Genomic DNA, 18,509 nt, shown 5'->3' with positions numbered 1-18,509 from the left:
TAAATATTACGTCGGTAATGTATTGCTATCTTGTTTAAAATTAAGTTGGAATATGTTAGTATGTTAGAACATAAATTCGAATATACCAGGGTTGTTAACCATAGAAAATGTGTAAGACAAACTACCTTTAATCCTTTGGTTAAAGAGTAAATACCTTCGATAAATAATAAAATTAACAGATCATATGATGGTATAGCTTGGGCGAGAATATAAAATCCCAAATTCTGAAAATTCAAGCATGATCAAAAAGACTCTACGAGATTATCCAGTGAAAATCTGGAAGCAACCAAAGAACGTCGACGTATGAAATAATTTCAAAAAAATAGGCTGTTTATGCGCATTCAACTTTAAGGATGGCAGAATATCTTAGTTGAGCTGAATATCTTAGTTAAGCTTTGGACACTGTATGTTAGGCATCAGATAAAGTGTAAATGTTAAAGTTAAATGTTCAAGGCCTTCATGAAATTGGTACAATTGTGCATATCTATTAGACAACATTCCATTATCCATCGTTCAGCTGTGCCGCATGTATTAAAAGCGTTAACTGTAATTTGGAATACCAGTTAGGGTTAATTTCTGGTCATTGGTGGGAATATTAGCAGCCTTTAACTAAAGTTTTGGTTATTATGAGGCTTGTGTTTGAATGTTGCAGGTTCCTACTACAATCATGTCAGTTCTAAGTATCCAAGGCAAACAACTTGAAACCAAGTTCGGATTTGCAACCAAACTTTGCATCAGTATCGCCATTCGACTAACTAAATTCTTACCTGCACGATCGCTTAGATGACCTGTATATTGTTATTGGACGAAGGTCTCCAATAGAGCCTCTTAACTACTGCAGAAGATGTTTTTTAGTATCGAGTTTTGACTGCAGTTAAGAAATAATAAAAAGATTCATAATTGTTTATATAATGATGAACCAGATGATAAGATAATCGATCCATAGCTACTATCTTAAATGTAAATGCCTTACTTATTACCATTTTTTGGATGATATTTCTCCTAATCTCTCAGTCTCATTCCAATTAACATGCTATTTTACGATTTTGCATGATGTTGTTTCAACCGACTTCGCCCAACCAATGAAGCAACATATTGATTAGACGAAGTACACCGATACATTGACCTTTATAAGCAGATTTTTTAAATTAATTGAGATGATTGCTTGACCTTAATCATGAAACAGAACAGGCCAACGGACTTCCTCAAAAATAACTGGAAAATATCTAGTGAAATAATTACCTGTATACCATTATTCTAATGAGTTACTTAATGATGCTCCCAATAATGCTCCAAAAAGGTGAAGTAAATAGTTGAGCCACTTTCGAGCATTAATAATTAATTAGAGTTTCATCCTTACTACATGACAGAAAGTCTTCCATGAGATGAATTGAAAAAATGAAAAAAAAATTGGTTGAGATGGCATCCTAGTAGTATTTCAAAAATTGATCGCCATGGAAATGCCCTCTTTAGGTTCAGGTTATGGCGTTTTAGTAATGATCTCTATTGTTTAAGTAATTATGTATCCAGTAAATTTTTTAGGAAAAGTAATTAACGTTGTAACCTCGTAGCTTTATGAACATTGATTAATAGCCCTTTCAGTTATTATTATTGTAGATATATAAAACAAAGAAAATGTATAAAAATAATAATTTGCTTAGTGAAGATAAAGTGTCATTTATCTATTATATTTTTGCAACAGCGAGAAATATAAATTAATCTATGAATTGGTTAGAAAAGTTTAATTTAAATTCAAAGGGGCTGGAGTTGAGTTTATACAGAATACCGTAACATGTGGAGATTTATTGTAACTCCACCAAACTGGGTTATAGCTCCTTGTCTAGGTCCGTTTTTTTGATTGTACTCTAAAGGCATGACAGTGGCTCCAGCATGTATCTACTTCGTTCTGCGGTGGTCTTCTAAGCTCTTAAACTTAAGCCTATGCAATGCTTTATAGTGACACCACATAGTGACGGCTTTATAGTGACCTTTCTTACTTCTTATCACCCCTGCAAAGATTATTGTCTGTTATTTCTTTTTTTTCCTGTAAGCGGACTGATCATTATCTCTACTATCTTCTGGTTGTGGGTTGAAAGATTTCTACTAAGTTTTGGCGTGTAGATTTTATCACCCTCAGCTTGGCTTTGTTCTGCTGTCTGAAGCCACCAGCTGCGGGCTTGTCTCTTAACCCATTTTTTGGTCTTAGCCGTAAAGCGTTCTTCTGCAATGCCACAAAGTGAAATCTTTTAATTTGTGACTTAGTGAAGGCTTAATCTTTTCCTGGCTAGCTTGTCTGCTTCTTCATTACCATGGTAGCCTTCATGCCCTGGTACCCATGCTAGAGATAGGTTATTGACCAGGACAGTACTATCTAGAACACTTAAACAGTCTGGAGTTGATCTTTTGGGAGCTGATTGCTTTTATGACTACTTGATTGTTCAAGTATATAACTATATATTTATGTTAAGTGTTACATCCCAGGATATTTATCGAACAGCATTGGATGATTTTAATGTCGCTAACTTCTGCCTAGAATGCTGTGTGTAATTCCCAAAGCTGATAACAATATTTCTCTTTCTCACTATAGATGCCGACCCCTAAACTAGATCTGCTTTTATTGGAGGCCTACCCTCCCAGTCTGTAATTTCTACAACAAAATGTCCGTTGAAATAGAACTGAAGAATCATCTTATGTAAAAGTATGTCATAGAATAACTTAACCTCTTGATCTTCTTTTTTTTCTACCTCACAGCTTTTTTTATTGTTTGAGCCTTTATATTTATTTCTATGAAGATATGGATTAGCAGTAGTTTCGGCAGCACCTTCTTTGATGGTATAGGAGTTGTTCGCATGACTCCGGTGATGTACAAGCATGCTAACCTTTGGATACCTACTGCAATTGCCTAAATGCTGTGGTTTGTGTAACCTTCCTTTCCCAGGCGATTAAACCATATAGCAACATAGCTCTTACTACCATTTTCTGCATACAACTGGAAATTAATTTTTGTGCTTAAACCACCACATCTTCTACAGAGTCTCCTGCATCTGCCTAGAGCAGTTTTACTTTTATTGATAGCTTAAAAGATATGTAGGCCACCCATCAATAGGATCAATTTTTAACTAGGTTATTTTATGATCACATAGAATCCTAGCTATTTAACTTCTTGAAGTGGTATTTATGTTTCGTTTAATTTTGGTTCTTTTAGTCCTTCCAGGTCTCTTTTCTTTGTGCAAAGAGTTCTTGTGGTTTTCAAGGGATTTATTAACTGCAGTTTATTAAGTGTTTTCCTGTTAAATCCTGTTTTCTTCCTAAAACATAGTACATGCGTTTGCCTGCCTCTGACTAGTAAGTACAAGTTGTCCACGAAGCTTAGACAATGCATTCTTTGATATTTTATTGTTGTTAGGGGATTGTCTAAGCGAACTAACCAGCATATTAGAGCAAAAATACCTTCTTGGGTAGAGCTTCGGGCCACTGTCGTTATTACTGTATGTTTCCCCAAGTTTGAACTGATTTTTCTTAGGTTAACCTCAAACCAGTTGTAGAAACTGGATGAAATTCTCTTTTAGACAACTGCACTGAGGAGTGTCGTAGCTAAGCCGTTAATAAATCCTCCTTCTATGTTTAGGAATGTTGTCAGTTTTACCTCTTTATTATCAAGTGACTTTGACTATTTGATTCTTTTTAGGATATCCAAAGCTGTTCCTGCAGACTTTCCTGCCTGTTATGCATATTATCAATCAAGGGGATATTATGTTAGTCTTTGTCCCTTATACGCAGTTTTCATTATGAATAATATTAGGCTGATAGGGTTGTATAAGTTTGCCGTTTAGTTTGAGGTTGTACTTATTTTTGGTAAACAAACACAAACTAAGCAATTTACAAACTTTCTGTTATGCAGTAGGGATGAAAGTCCATGGTATAGCATTCATTGCTGCAAAGTGACTCAAGTGGTTTGTGATTTGGCGGCAAATCATTAATTTGATAATGATTTGTATGTGTTATTTCATTAGATATTTTCTAGTTATTTTTGATGCAATCCTGTTTGGTGATTAAGGTCAAACCTGAAAGTGCAAAGTTTAAAAGTTCTTCCAGGCCTTCTGCTGAATTAAAATGTCGTTTCGTTTTCTTTAGATGATCTGGTTTGTTCCGAGACCCTCTATACCAACGATTCTATGTGCTTTAGCACGGACAGAAGTATCTGTGACTTACTTGCAGAACTGCCCATGAGTATTATAAGGAAATGCTTATTTTTTGTTAAATTCCTATAACTAATATAATGTTTAAATAAAAAAATAACGTATAAAGTTTAACATAGCTTCGCATTTATTTTAAAAGTAAAAATTACAATTCAGCTCGGAACAGTCTAAAATTGACATCCTTTTGGTCCAAAGGTTTATCGTATCTTTGAAACTCTGTGGCAAATGCCCATAGAGTCTCTTTGCCGTTGACTTTAAATGGTGGGATCTAGGAAAACAAAAGACAAGCTTTTAATCTAAGATTATTTATATTACAAGAATTCTCTTTACCATTATCTATAAAATTAATACTGAGAACGTCTCATAAGCAGTAGAAGCACATTTTACGACAGAGTGCAATAGCAAATATAATTTAAATTTGGCGTCTATCTCACAGACAGGATATTACAATATCCTAGCGTCTGATCATACCCATCATCCCAAAGGAAAGATTATCGATCATCGTCACCAAATAAAAAATCTCGCAACTACCCAATGCGTTTAGCTCTCATTGGCTACGGCAATCGGCCATACTACGCATTTCTTACTTCTTTGTTGTTGTCTTTGCCATCTGTTATCAAGATGGATTATGTTCTTATTCAAGATTCACGTCTACAATTCCAAGGATATCATCGATCCCTTAAAGTTATAAAGCAATCAATTTCAATTGGGACCTCTTACACCCAACTTAACCCAACCCACAAATATGGAATTGTCTCTTAGCTCTTAGACGCTTTCTCACATACCTTTTTGATGAACTATGTACTTAAAGAGCGCTTTTAAATATACTAAGAAAACAAACGACTAGAAAACTATACGGTCAAAGCTTAGTTGTTACAGTCGATGTTAGTTGCAGCCACAGTCAATTTGGGCCATTGTCGCCGAGATACAATATGTGAGTAAAGTCGCGAGTCGTAGTCCCGGTTCAAGTGAGAAGTTTCTCACTAGTTACCCCTATTCCCCATTACTCCTACTATAGGTCTCTCCCCAGACTCTTGGTAACCTATTGCATGTCCGAGAGTTGGAGTACGCAATCTTGTTGAATCATTATCGGCGTGTGTCACTTGTATGAGTTGAGTCAGGGTCACAGTGAGAAGTTAGTTGTTCACGAAGTTTTGCCTATTATCTTTAATATTCAAGACGAGTTTCTCTTTATTTATCTCTTTATACCTTTAGCCTCCAAGTTTAGGTCCATAGTCCCTACTAATCCAAAAACAGGTCTGACTTAGTGACTTTACTGTATTGTAATTTTTTGCTTCCACAGCAATAGTATGATGTTAGCTATCAGATGCGTGGATGTCTGCGTAACGACCAATGAGACCTGGCGTCTTTTCCGTGAAAAGTGGAAGTAAACAGTTGCACAATTCAAGAATCAAATCAAGTCAATGTCACTTATAGACAAAGAACTATCAATGCCAAGAAATTGTCAATCTGTCAATGCAATTTATCATTTCAAACATTGTCAAATATTTGTCTACAAGGCAAAGAGTCAACAGCAAAAAGAAATTCTCAATCGGTCAATGTCAGTGTTGAAAAATTGTGGGTTACTGCTTGTTGCCGTAAAAATCGTTGGTTGCTTAAATACGTGGGTTGTGCTCCATAAAAGACATTGGTGTTTGTAGATATTAATATTGCCAAAGTATACAGTGCATAAGCGCCGGACTATTCCGCTCACATTTAAGAAAACAGATGAATGATCGTTGACGGCAACTATACCTTAAGTCCTGTAGGATCCTGCATAGTTTTGTAATCATCGGCGATGACATGAAAATTTTCTCTTATATATGGGGTGTTTGGATCCCATTTAACAATAAGCACGTCAGTGAGTAACCCGAAGTAGAGCATTCCTTTACAATCGATTGCATCCACTGAACTTAGCTGATCTCTTGTTGTTGGATAAGTCTAAACGAAAACCAAGATATTGTTATCCTTTCACAATATTTAAACAAACTGTACTCACATAAAATAACTGAGGGGATCCATAAGGTTTCTTAAAATTATCAGGATTTTTTAGATATTTCACATACACAAAAGATTCCTGTATGTTAGTAAATGCATGGTAAAACAATTTTCTTAGTTCGGGAGGGTCACACTTGGGGCTAAGAGCCAACGAGTTTAAGCCATCATTGACTTGAGTTGTGTCACCTAAAATAAAGTTTAAAATAAATAAAATTTTAATAATTATTGCTTTTTTCACCATCTATGGTAAGATTGATAAAGTTTGGATCTGCTTTGAAACTATCGTCTTGAATAACCCAAGAAACGTTCTTTTCCAAACTGTAGACCAACATTGAGGGTCTAACAGTTTCAGTTACATACAACCAGATTTTTCTACAGTTATCCTTCATACTTTCCACTTCTACCATTGGTGTTATATAAATTGAAACATTTTCGTGTTGGTCATAAGGCAGCTCGTATTTATGCAGTAAGGAATCCTGGAAATTTGAAAAAGTTTGGTGATATGGAATAACAAGTTTCAAGTAATTTACCGTTTCCAGATCAAAAACTAAGATTTGAGGTGGACATAAGAATTTACCACCCTGAATGCCGGCATCTATTACCCAAAGCCTTCCACATTCGTCAGCCTAATTTAAAAATTTATATATTACAGTTAGGATCATATTATCGTATTCAAATGACTTGTAGTACAGGCATACGTATTATTTTTGATGTGACGCACTATCTTTTTAGTAACTACTCATGCAATGTATGCAATGTCCATACGTTATATCTACGTTTGATTGAAATTTAAGCTGCATTAAAGGATCTAACTACGGTGCATTTAAACACTCCATCATAAAAAAGAAGTATTGAAGGACATTTCCTTCAATACTTCTTTTTTATGATGTTTGTACGATTATGATATTTCATTAAATAAAATATATTACATACATTGCAAATTTGTTTGAGGACTTTTTTAATTTGTTTTTTATTCAGACTTCTTGTATCACTGTTTATTCTAGACATTGAGAGGTAGGCAATTTTTAGAAAAGTAAAGTGAAAGAAATTTTGATCGCAATTCGTGTGCAGTTCTGGTTGGTGAAGAAGTCCCTTATACTATACCACCTACCAGAGATTAAAACAAATATACGCCAGAAAGAGTTAAGAGGTTGTTTTTAATAAGGAATGGTGTGCAATATTCTCTAAAACCCATCTCCAGCCAAAATATTTATTTCCTAGCTATGATTTATTCATTAAGTTTTTTATTCTTTTCAGAAGATATATGTCGGATGTTGGAATTTACACAATTGGTCAATATGAAATTTCCATTAATTATTCTATCATTCCAGTTAATTAGATCATGATTAGATTATTATTCCAGGCCTTAATATTCTTTCAGGTGTTTAAAGCCACTTCACTTCGACACAATTACGGTCAGATATTTAAAGTAATTTTTTTTAATATTCAATTTTTTTTTGTAATTTTTAGTCAATTGAAGTCATTTTGTCTAAATTTGTATGTATACTGAAATTCTTTTTGATGAAGCTAACTTCATTGAAATATACAGCTATAGGCGATCAAAACTTGTGGTGTGTACTATATTTCACTAGATTATCTTTATCATTGTCATTCCTGATATTAGTAATAAAGATATGTCTAGTGTTTAGCAAGGAGACCTTATAGTCCTACTTGCTATATACACCTCTATCGTCGGTACTGCTGACCGTCCTCTCTTATTATAATGGTCCTTCCTATTAAAGGAAAGTAACCCTTCCTAGTCTAGGTTTTCTAGTTCCTCACACTGCAACAACAGATAACCTAGCCTATATCTTACACTCACGTCTAAAATGATAGGCTGTCATATCACAGCGTAGGAACAACAGACTGGGAATCACCGTCAAGAGAGGCAGGTGCCTGCAGCCAAGCTGCTTAATAGTAGTTCCTTTGTCAGCAAATATCATTCGTAAATCCTTCTACTCTCATAACTGAATTAAACTTTCCAAGTAACTCTGAAGTACATTGGTTAACTTTATGGTCACGATAGCTATTTACAGCAAATGGTAACAGCAGAACTTTGAATATATGGTCATTCTTTGAATTTATTGTAAGTTCAAACTTCATTTATTTAAATTGAACCACCCTTTTCAAATCAGCATGGAATACTTGAGCCTGTAAAGTATGCAGGAATTTTGCACAATATATTTAAATCAATCATTCATATTTAAAATAATCAGAATGGATCCCTTGTACATTAACTTTACTCTTTGACTACTTAATAAACTTCCCCTCTAGCCCACAATCTAAAATATATTTTTGATAAGTCGTAGAGGTAAATTATATTTGTTTTCTTATTTATATTCTAATAGCCTATTATGATTGGTCCAGTTTAGTAGCCTTAGACAGGCCACAAACATACTTTTTCGCTCCTTCGACGTGAGAATTAATAAAGCTACGTAGTACTAGCTGATACAGATTTTCTATTAAGCATATCAAGAGATACAAAATTAGAAGATATGAGTAATAACAGCGATCAGAGCTTTCCTGAATAAAAATTGATATCCAGAGAAGGAATATCGTATATCCCGAAAAGCGGTAAGGTGTGACGACTAAGTTATGCAGCTGGAGATTATATATTATTGAAAGGCTGAGGTGTGTGATTGAATAGTGATGATAGCATCCCTTTATATTTTATAACAGCATCCGAAAGGGGATTTAGAGCTGAAGCAACCATATGCAGGTCTATTAACTTGAAGCTAAAAAACAGACTAGTAAGCAGTGAATTGCTTATCGAAAAAATCGTAGCTGAGTAACACATGGATGCCGTACGAAGAGGTCTTATCTCGCCTTCTGTGGAACACGCTGACAAACGGGCTGTTCTTAGAACCAAAGGTAGACACACACAGCACTATAGGTTGTGTAGATGATTTGGTTAAAATAACTCGAAGCAACTTTAGTACAACAGTAAGAGACCGACTACTATTGGCCTTAAATGTTAGAAAATGGACAGGTCCTCTTAAATCCACCATAGTGCCATTTACCGACACGTGAAAATTAGAGGTCCTAGAACCTTTAACAACGAGTTATTACCAACCATTAAATCTGCAGATCTGTGAGTTGTGTCTAAAGAGACTGCAGATTACAGCAAAATAGAAGCTGGGTAAGATGGATTAGGTATAACAACAGTCAACTCGATTTGTTAGTACAGCAAAAAATATGGACCATCTGTAGAAACGATGTCGGATCTCATGATTTCATTATATAACTTTTATTTAATTCACCTTTCGATTGACCACATATGGATATACAAGCAGAGAAAAGTGGAACGACAACTGTAGGATTCATGGGGATCTCATATGGTAAATAGATGAGAACTGATGAAAACTGGAACTGGCCACTATTTTTATCTAAGACATCTAATTTTTATTTAATATAATTATCACAAAATTTGCCTTTTTTTCGACCCACCAAAAGTAAAAAAACAAAATATATTTTAGAATACTTTAAAAAATGTGTCTTTACTAATTCTATTCCATATATAGTGTTCCACGGTTAATTATATCAGATCGGCGAAGTTCCTTTACGTCAAAAACATTTTAGGATTTTTGTAATCAGAATCATATCCGACACGTATGTAATGCTGTAGTTACACCAAGAGCTAATTGTCAAGTAGCAAGACTGAACAGTAGGAGCACTTTTACCTTTTATCTTCCACCCTCGAAGGAGAACTTTGGAATGAACAATTTTCAGTTTGCGATTAACAACACAGTTAGTTCTATCTACTGGTGAAACTCCCAGTGAATTAATGTTTAGTTTTAAATCTCGTTGTAATAGCAGAGATTCCATATTATTAGATGAAGTTTAACAAATACCATCGGTTTTAAGTCTGACATCAATTCGACAAGAGGCAGCTGAGAAAAATAAGGTAGTTCAGTTTAAACAAAAGAAGCAATTCGCATACAAAAAAAGAAAGCGCCTCGCGTATACAAGGCTAGTGATTTGGTACTTATTCATTAAAAAAATACCTTCTACTCGTACAAGTCGAAAATAGGAACCTGATTATAGTGGTCCAATGGTAGTTAAGACGGTCCTTCCAAAGATCGATATATTGTGAGGAATACGAAAGGTTCCCATAGAGCATTGCGCTCAGAATATGAGAAGACTGTAGCTGTTGACCGTAACTGTTGCGTCCATGGTGTCCACTGGGAGATGTCTGTGATATTACTGATGATGAAAGTGGTGAATATGGAGTTGTTCTGACATCAAATGATAAGGACCAACTTGAGGAACAATAGCTTTATCTTAGGATGAGATGATTGCATGATGATCGAATGTAAGACATCTATTTTTTATTTAATATAATAATGCCCCTATAGATTTAATATTATGATCGAAACTAAAAACAACAATTAAAGCTGAGACGATTTATTAGCTATGCGGAATCGCACCGAAAAGAAATAGTTAACTTTTAATATTTCAACGGCCTCTTTTAGATATCATGTTGCTTAAACACTACGCTCGTTTCACATTATACGGTTTTGATCATGCGGCAAAAAACCGTCGGGCTGTGGAACTGAAGAATACTAGGATCTTTCACATTATACGGTCACTGTAAAAAAACTCGAGATCTGTACAAAGATGAAATTGCGACAAAAATTTTACGTGTGTACGTATTCTGTCGCTGTAACACATCTTTACTCTTTAGGTTTCCTATGTAATTCGTCACAAAAGATACTTATAGCGAATTCTATTGAGGAAAAAATGTAGCACGAGTGCGGAACCAGGGCAAAATTTACAAACCATTGGTGTAATTAGTGCAGGTTTGTGTAATCCATTGAGGCACCAAGGTGGCACTTTTTGCCCTGAGTGCACCCAATTCCGCACGAGCTATGGGAGGTCGTGCGACTCTAGTTCCTATCCCTTAACTAGAAAACATGGCGGTTATTATTTAGGGAATTTGATAAATAATTGTATATAAGCAAAACTAAATTTTAAGAGAAGATAACGTAAAACATAACCTCAGCTAAGAACAGCCAATTTTTGAATTTTTCCCTCAAGGCTAAATCCAAAAACCATTGGCAATGCAACAGTGTGGTTTTTTACCTGAGCGAACCAGTGTCGGTGCCGCCCTAGTGCCACAATTTTTTTCCAATGGATTTCGCTATTAGATACTCTTCTTAGATTAATTGGATGTACCCAAAAAAGACGATTTAGTTTTGCTCTTTTTCGACGACGGTAAAGCAACCCCAAAGCAATCATTTGTTTACGATTTATCGTGAAACGCACATTAAAGACAGGTACGGGTTTAGTAAATTGAGTCTATATATTCATTAGTAGGCTTCTGGCTTGTAAGTGGTTAGTTGATTCCTGTATTATTTTACAAAAAACTTTGTGTTTTCATAAAATCCATTGATTGGGTGAGTGTTCTCACAGAGTTGCTTTAATGCTTTATTGTATCACTTCTATTCACTCTTCTTTATTGCTACGTTTATTAACTAATTTTATTAGGTAAGTTTATTGCATCCTAATTTGTGATGAAATTTTAAAGTAAAGAGAGGTAAAGCAACCTTTACTTACAATGAAAGAATGTAGTGTACTCTTTTGTGAATTTAATTTTTAGATAATAATTGTTCTGTTATCTAAGAACTGTCGCGTATCCGTCCCTTCAGTGTTTAGTAACTATTTGCGACTATAGTAATATTTGTAGTAATATTTATAGTATTATTTGTGATATTTATATATTAGAAGTTTTTGCGACTTATAGGTATCTTGCGTTGCCACTCCCCTGATACCTATTGCACGTTCGAAATAATTACTGCTAGTCATCGAAGTAGACACTTTGCGGGTCCATCCCTTATAGCGAAATACATTGGAAAAAATACTGTGGCACTAAGGCGCACCGACACTGGTTCGGTTTAGGTAAAAAACCGCACTGTTGCATTGCCAATGGTTTTTGGATTTAGTCTTGAGGGGAAAATTAAAAAATTTGCTGTTAGTTGAAGTTATGTTTTACGTTACCCTCCCTTAAAATTTAGTTTTGCTTATACGCAATTATTATCAAATTCCCTAAATAATAACCGCCATGTTTTCTACCCACGGGATAGGAACTAGAGCCGCATGGATTACACAAACCTGCACTAATTACACCAATGGTTTGTACATTTTGCCCTGGTTCCGCACTCGTGCTACATTTTTTCCCCAATAGATTTCGCTATTGGTGTCATTGCACGACTCAATGCTATCAAAGTCTATATATTTCAACTTTCAATTTATTGAAATATATAGACTTTGATGCTAGCCTAGTTTGTGAGATTGTAAGATAGCCAAGGACAATATCTAACGAGCAAACATCTTGTTCTCCAAAATAATAACTATTTATATAATAACTTAAGTAAATTATTGTTGATGTTGTTATGTTTTGTGCAGATTTGTTTTTTTGTTATTACGTTTTTAAAGGTTTAATCAGTTTAATTGCTGAGTTAATTGTTAACAAGTGTGTTATATCAATTTAAATATAAAAAAATTAAAATGTCGTTTTAAACACTTTAAACATTTGACGTATTTAGATTTTTAGTAATTCCCAATTTTAATTTTTTTTTGAACGCATTACAACCATAACAATGTAAAACTTATGAATGAACCAGAACTGAAAAAGCAGAACTAACTAGAAGAGGAACTGATGGTCTCTTCATTCGACCAGAATATGTTTTGGGGCTACCAAAGAGTACCACACGCAGAGAAATATGAACTTGGATTAAAAGATAATATCAAATTCACTATACAAAAATGCATCAAATTTTCTATAACGAAAAAACTTAAAGGAACAACGTGAGAACTATTATAGAGGTTTGGTTGCTTCCAAACCCGCAACATTGAGGGCATTATTTGTCTCTTTTTTTTAAGGCTACGAAGGACCAGCTGACTAATTTCAATCGGCATTAAAACAAATACGAAAGGTTCTTTAAAACAGTTTAATTAAAAAGCTTCTCACAAAACAACAAATAAATAGGGCTACTTGTGAGAAAATTTGCGTAAGGATTAAAAAGTGCGAGCGAGCTGTGTCCTCTGTAAAGTTAAAATTTATCTAAAAACAAAACGAGCCATTGACTACCAAAAAGAAAAGATAATGCAAGTTTCCGTTAATCGGCGGTAGAAAGGAGCTCATCGGGAATATCAAAAACGGTGAGTAATGCGAATATAGAGATAGTGACAAATATACATTTTTATTTAAAAACTTTATATTATTTATTGTCCAATTATATTTATTTTGCGTGTGGATGGTTTATATGTGTTTGAATATGTCAAAACATACAAGATGACGAATGATGCTTTTTTCACTTAAATTGTCAGAGACTTGACAAAAGGTAATTCACTTGATGCTTTTTTTGAAACGTTTTTTTTTTCGGTTGTGTGTTTATCTGAGCACTGGGCTCTCAAAAATGACATCGAAAACATATTTCTAAATAATTACAAATTAATATCTTACTTTATTAGCAGTCTTAACCATCTAAAGGGAGGCGTAGCGATCTATTCGTCACGTAACCTCGAATTTTGTGAGGAAATCCCGCAGATAAAAAATTTAACAGCGAGTGTATTATAGGATGCACTTGCATTGCGCTGTCTGCAGAGATCTATGTTGTAGTAATTTATAGACTCTCTGGTCATGACTCAAAAGATTATTTTGAGAATTTTCTTATTATTTTTCAAAAAATATTTTTATATGTTAATAGGAACTACAAAAAAATTATAAAATGTGGTGATCTTAACATTCATGCTGAACTTCCAACTAACTTACGCACTCAAGAACTTTTTGACATTTTACAGTCTTATGAACTTAATTCACATATCAATGCACCTACGAGGATTTTCACTTAAATCAATAATTATTTTATATCAAACATATTTAGTGATGAGACTCCAATTACAACGACAGTCGTAGAAATGGGATTATCTGATTATTATGCGCAATTATTCACATGTAAAAAAATAAAACAAAAAATTGACAGTAGTCCTTTCAGTGTCTATAAACGCCTTGCATCAGACTCATACGAATTTATGTTTTTATATAAATGCAAAAAATTATTCTTGCAAAACTATCATAAGGCAGAGAATGCTATTAATATTTTTTGGAATCACCTTGTTTGGTGTCTTGATGCGTCTCATTCAAAAGGCAAAATTCAGGTGAAACAAAAAAAACCATAATAATAAAATCGGAATTTTGGAGAATAACCAGCAAATGATAAGAGATTTACAAAACTTAAACTGGAATAAAAAACAAACAAACGATGAAAATCTTAATATTCAATATAAACAGCTGAAAAAACAAACAAATGATGAAATAAAAAAAGATACACAGAATCATTTTAAGCAAATATTGAAGAATTCGAGCAATAAACAAAAAAAGTTATGGAATTTTGTCAATACTAAGCTAGGTCGATCTAAAAGTTGTTGTGAAGGCATTGAAATTGTCCGGGAATATTTTAGTAAAAAACTAACGAATTAGCTACAATATTTGAATCTCACTTTACAAACAGCGTCACAAAAAAAAGAACAAAAATAATTGGTGTTGTACTACTGATCGGTTTCGGGAGAAAGTAATATTTCTTACTAAAACTACACCCTATGAAATCAATCAAATAATTTTAAAATTAAAAAATAACAAATCGGTTGGCGTTAATAAACTTCCAACTAGATCAATTAAAAAGAGTAGCAATATACTTTCTGAATATCTTGCAATAGTTATTAACAAATTAGTTGCTGAAGAAATTTTCCCATCAGAACTAAAAACTTCCACAGCCGTACCAGTTGGGTGACCGGAAGGTGACCGGAAAGACGTAAAAAAAACTAAATCGCGATATATATTATCAGTCCAATTTCAAAAATAATTATAATTATATATTTTCTAGATAATGAAAAAATACTAACACCCCGTCAGTTTGGTTCCAGACAAGGACTTTCCACCGAGTCCGCTACTTTCGAGCTTACGCAACGCATATTCAGTGATGTTGATCAGGGAAGGTACGATATTTGCATCTTTTTTAATCTAAGCCGAGGGTTTAATATGCTTGACCCCGACATATTGTCAAAAAAAAATTGTCATTGGCATAAGAGTGTGCATAAGCGCGTTTTCCAAATCCTACCTGATCGACAGAAAAATGTCCGTTACTGCATGTATGTTACGCAGGGTGTGGAGATTGATCTGAAGGGCGGAGTGCAAGGTCCTCTACTCTTTGACCTTTATATTAATGACCTTCCCTTGTTCATAACCGGTGGTGAAATCTTTGTATACGCCGACGACACAGTCTGTGAAGTGGCTGGTTTCACCCCAGATGAAGTCAAAACCAAAGCTGATATTTGCATTCAGCAATTTTTTGACTGGTGTCAGCGAAATAAGCTTATTTTAAATATTGAAAACGTGACCAATGTTGAATTTTATAAATTTAGAAAAGAATATCAATATAAACTCCAGTTTGGACTAGAAACATTACTACAGATCGACAATACAAAATATCTCAGCTCGATGATAGATTTCATTCTCTCATGGTCTTTGGAAATAGAAAATGTTACAAAAAAATTAAATAAATCATATTAGCATCCCCCTAAAAAATTATCTTAATGATAAAGGACTAATAGATGTTTATGATGCAACTGCTTATTCAGCATTAAGCTAGAATATATTGGTCTGGGAATAGTGCAATAATGTAGGAAAAGTATGTGTTGCTCAAAAAAGGATTATCAGGCTTTTATTTAACCTTTACTTTCAGGAATCCTGTAGATCGACCTTAAAAAAAATAAATTTTTCCTGAATGCGGAATTGATCTCTATAAATTGTTTAGATACATTTATAATAATAAAGAAAAGTATATAAAATATCAAGCCAGACATACGTAGTTATCCAACTGTACACGGTCAACATATTTATTTACCCAAACCCAAGCACGAATATTACAAAAAATCTCCACTACACACACATATAGCGTAATAATATGTTGCCGGAAATGTATAAAGAATTAACTGTAAAAAGCTTTAGAAAAGAAATTAAACAATTCCTCATCAATTCATGTTTTTATAGCATAAACAAATTTAAAACATGTTTTAATAATCCTTAAAATTCTAAAAATAAATTTTACGAGGACAGTGCCCAGATCATGCATACTTTTTTGTCTGTTTTTCAGATATATTTTTGTTTCTTTTTATCGTTTTTTGCTTTTAATCTAATGTTACTTTTAAATTTAATTTTTTTATGAATGTGACATCTAAAGATTTTGTGCACTTTTTCTTTTTTTTCTTATTGACGAATCTTACAATGTAAAAATTGGCTGTAAAAAGAAGAAATTGTATTTGTATATTTGTAGATTTGTATTTTGTTGTAAATGGTTTTGCATCAGTGGCTAAATAGAATTGGTAACGAAGACTTGATCTGTCTTTTTTGTAAAAAGGAACCACATTATCCGTGCACATAACCTTTGCTTCCGAAAATTATTATTCTATACTAATTCAAGTTCTCGCACTTACCCACAGCCTAAAAGCAGACACAATCCGATAATAATTACAGTTTTCCAGATTAAGATGCCAAGACCATGATGGATAAGGATCAATTATCGAACTACCGTTGCGTGTTTCATTGGTAACGACCGTCAAAGTGGCTGGAGTTCCTCTGGGTAGTAGACGTTGTATGGTAATGAAAACTCTCTCTTTTCCAGATTTTTCTGGTAAAAACAGTCCAAAGTTGATTACTAATTTAGGGAAGAAAATCCACTTGAACTTTACATTGTTTAAAACATACCATTATATGTGTACTGCGCGTCTTCGGGTCGAAGTTGGTTGAAATTGAAACTACCATTGTTGATGGCTTCAGTTCGTTCTTCTTCACTTGCAAACTTAAATTCTAGAAATCTCCATTGAAAAACCAGTTTGAAATCGTAGGTATGGGAGTAGATTGGTGTAAAATGTAATGATAAGCATATAAGCAATGGCCAGTCTTAAAACGAATTTGTTAAAATGGAAATTAAATAGTAATAAATGTGACTTACGCATGGTTTTTAGTTGGTTATGATTATGGTATGACTTAACTGGCTAAATACGTACTTTACTCGGCAAATGCGTTGATAACTTTACTAAAATTAAGTTATATTAAATTTACGAGGGTTGTTTATTTATTTGCTTGGGTATAGAATCAAACACTTATTAACTCTTTGAAATGCGGAATCATAAAACCTCAGAATTTAAAAATGATCAACGAAATAAAGGTCTGGCGTGATATGTTAATTTTATAGAAACCAAGAGCACGTTAAAAGGTCCATGTAAATGGTTAGTTTTTGAGCAGAAACATTTCGAGTATTGTTAAGGTAGATGACTGCTTGAGAATGACTAGATGCGGGCTAACATGTTAAATCCGAATGTTACAAGAACTGAACACATGACGTTTTCTTTAAGAAGATATGAGGACGCTAGTAATCCAGAAAAAAATAGATTAAACAATATGCCAACACCAAATCTAAAGAAATAACATCTGTATTATTTGCTCTGAAAAATCTAGCCAAAATTGTTCATAGAGAGCAATGATAGCTGATTCATTCAATTTGTGTTTATGGCCTAGTACTATGGGGCTCCACCAAATTGATGCAACAGCTTGAAATGACCTTGGAGTTAAGTTATTTCTAAACAATGACCTTACAAACTTTTCTGACTCATTTTGTGATGATCCTTAAAGCTGCATTGTTCTTTTCCATTCAGCTGTCTTCCAACGACGCTTGGATTATCCGAAATTGAAAGGTCTATTAACTGTGCTCTGGAACGATCTTTTTTGAACTAAGAGGCCACTTGCCACTTGAATTAAGATAAAGTTAGCTTCCATTACTCTGGTTCTCTCAATCCTTGTGACGTCAAGAAATATTCTTGGACCATCTGAAGATGACATGAATCTTCAAAGGAAAAAAAGAGGAGATGTTGTGAAAGGATCGCGATGATTTCGGGCGTTTGTCCATTGAAAGACTATTGAGGTTACTCGGACAGTTTACAACTTGTATATATTATCCAGAAAGAGGGGTTATATTTTTTTTCAGATTTATTGGCTCTAAATTGGTTGGTTTGGTGTTAGACTGTGAAAGATTTGTGTGTGTACAAGAAAATTTTACAGCAATCGCACATCCATCACTTATAATGTTAATTTCCTAATTCTATTTTAACAATAATGCAAAATTTATCTACTAACAACAGTCTATGACTTACATACCTGATTTATTTAGTATAATGCTGAAATGCATTTTATGACCTATCCAAGATGTTAGCAAACAGCTCGGAGTCTAACATCTATAGGGAGAATCTTATAAA

At 33.9% G+C, this 18,509-nt stretch overlaps 1 protein-coding gene across 3 annotated transcripts in view; it reads right to left on the bottom strand.

The window, feature by feature from the left end:
• The window catches only part of LOC126750176 (major royal jelly protein 1-like), a 31,153-nt gene extending 13,855 nt beyond the window's left edge, over window positions 1–17,298 (bottom strand). Inside the window, exons 1-8 of one of the 3 annotated variants that reach the window (XM_050459704.1) lie at window positions 17,210–17,297; window positions 16,963–17,157; window positions 16,692–16,885; window positions 6,728–6,823; window positions 6,436–6,673; window positions 6,199–6,383; window positions 5,955–6,140; window positions 4,304–4,467 (exon numbers count right to left, since the gene is read on the bottom strand). In XM_050459704.1, the coding sequence (XP_050315661.1) occupies window positions 4,345–4,467; window positions 5,955–6,140; window positions 6,199–6,383; window positions 6,436–6,673; window positions 6,728–6,823; window positions 16,692–16,885; window positions 16,963–17,157; window positions 17,210–17,213 (1,221 nt within the window). In that variant the 5' untranslated portion in view covers window positions 17,214–17,297 and the 3' untranslated portion in view covers window positions 4,304–4,344. Of the gene's footprint in view, window positions 1–4,303; window positions 4,468–5,954; window positions 6,141–6,198; window positions 6,384–6,435; window positions 6,674–6,727; window positions 6,824–16,691; window positions 16,886–16,962; window positions 17,158–17,209 lie in introns of those variants that run through there. The other 2 variants (XM_050459705.1, XM_050459706.1) reach the window with 2 other exon arrangements.
• Between the last annotated feature and the right edge of the window lie 1,211 nt (window positions 17,299–18,509).

The sequence above is a fragment of the Anthonomus grandis genome, chromosome 2 (assembly GCF_022605725.1).
Source record: "Anthonomus grandis grandis chromosome 2, icAntGran1.3, whole genome shotgun sequence".
Lineage (NCBI taxonomy): Eukaryota > Metazoa > Arthropoda > Insecta > Coleoptera > Curculionidae > Anthonomus > Anthonomus grandis.
Note: the sequence above shows the minus strand (reverse complement) of the source record. Positions and strands in the feature narration are given on the sequence as shown.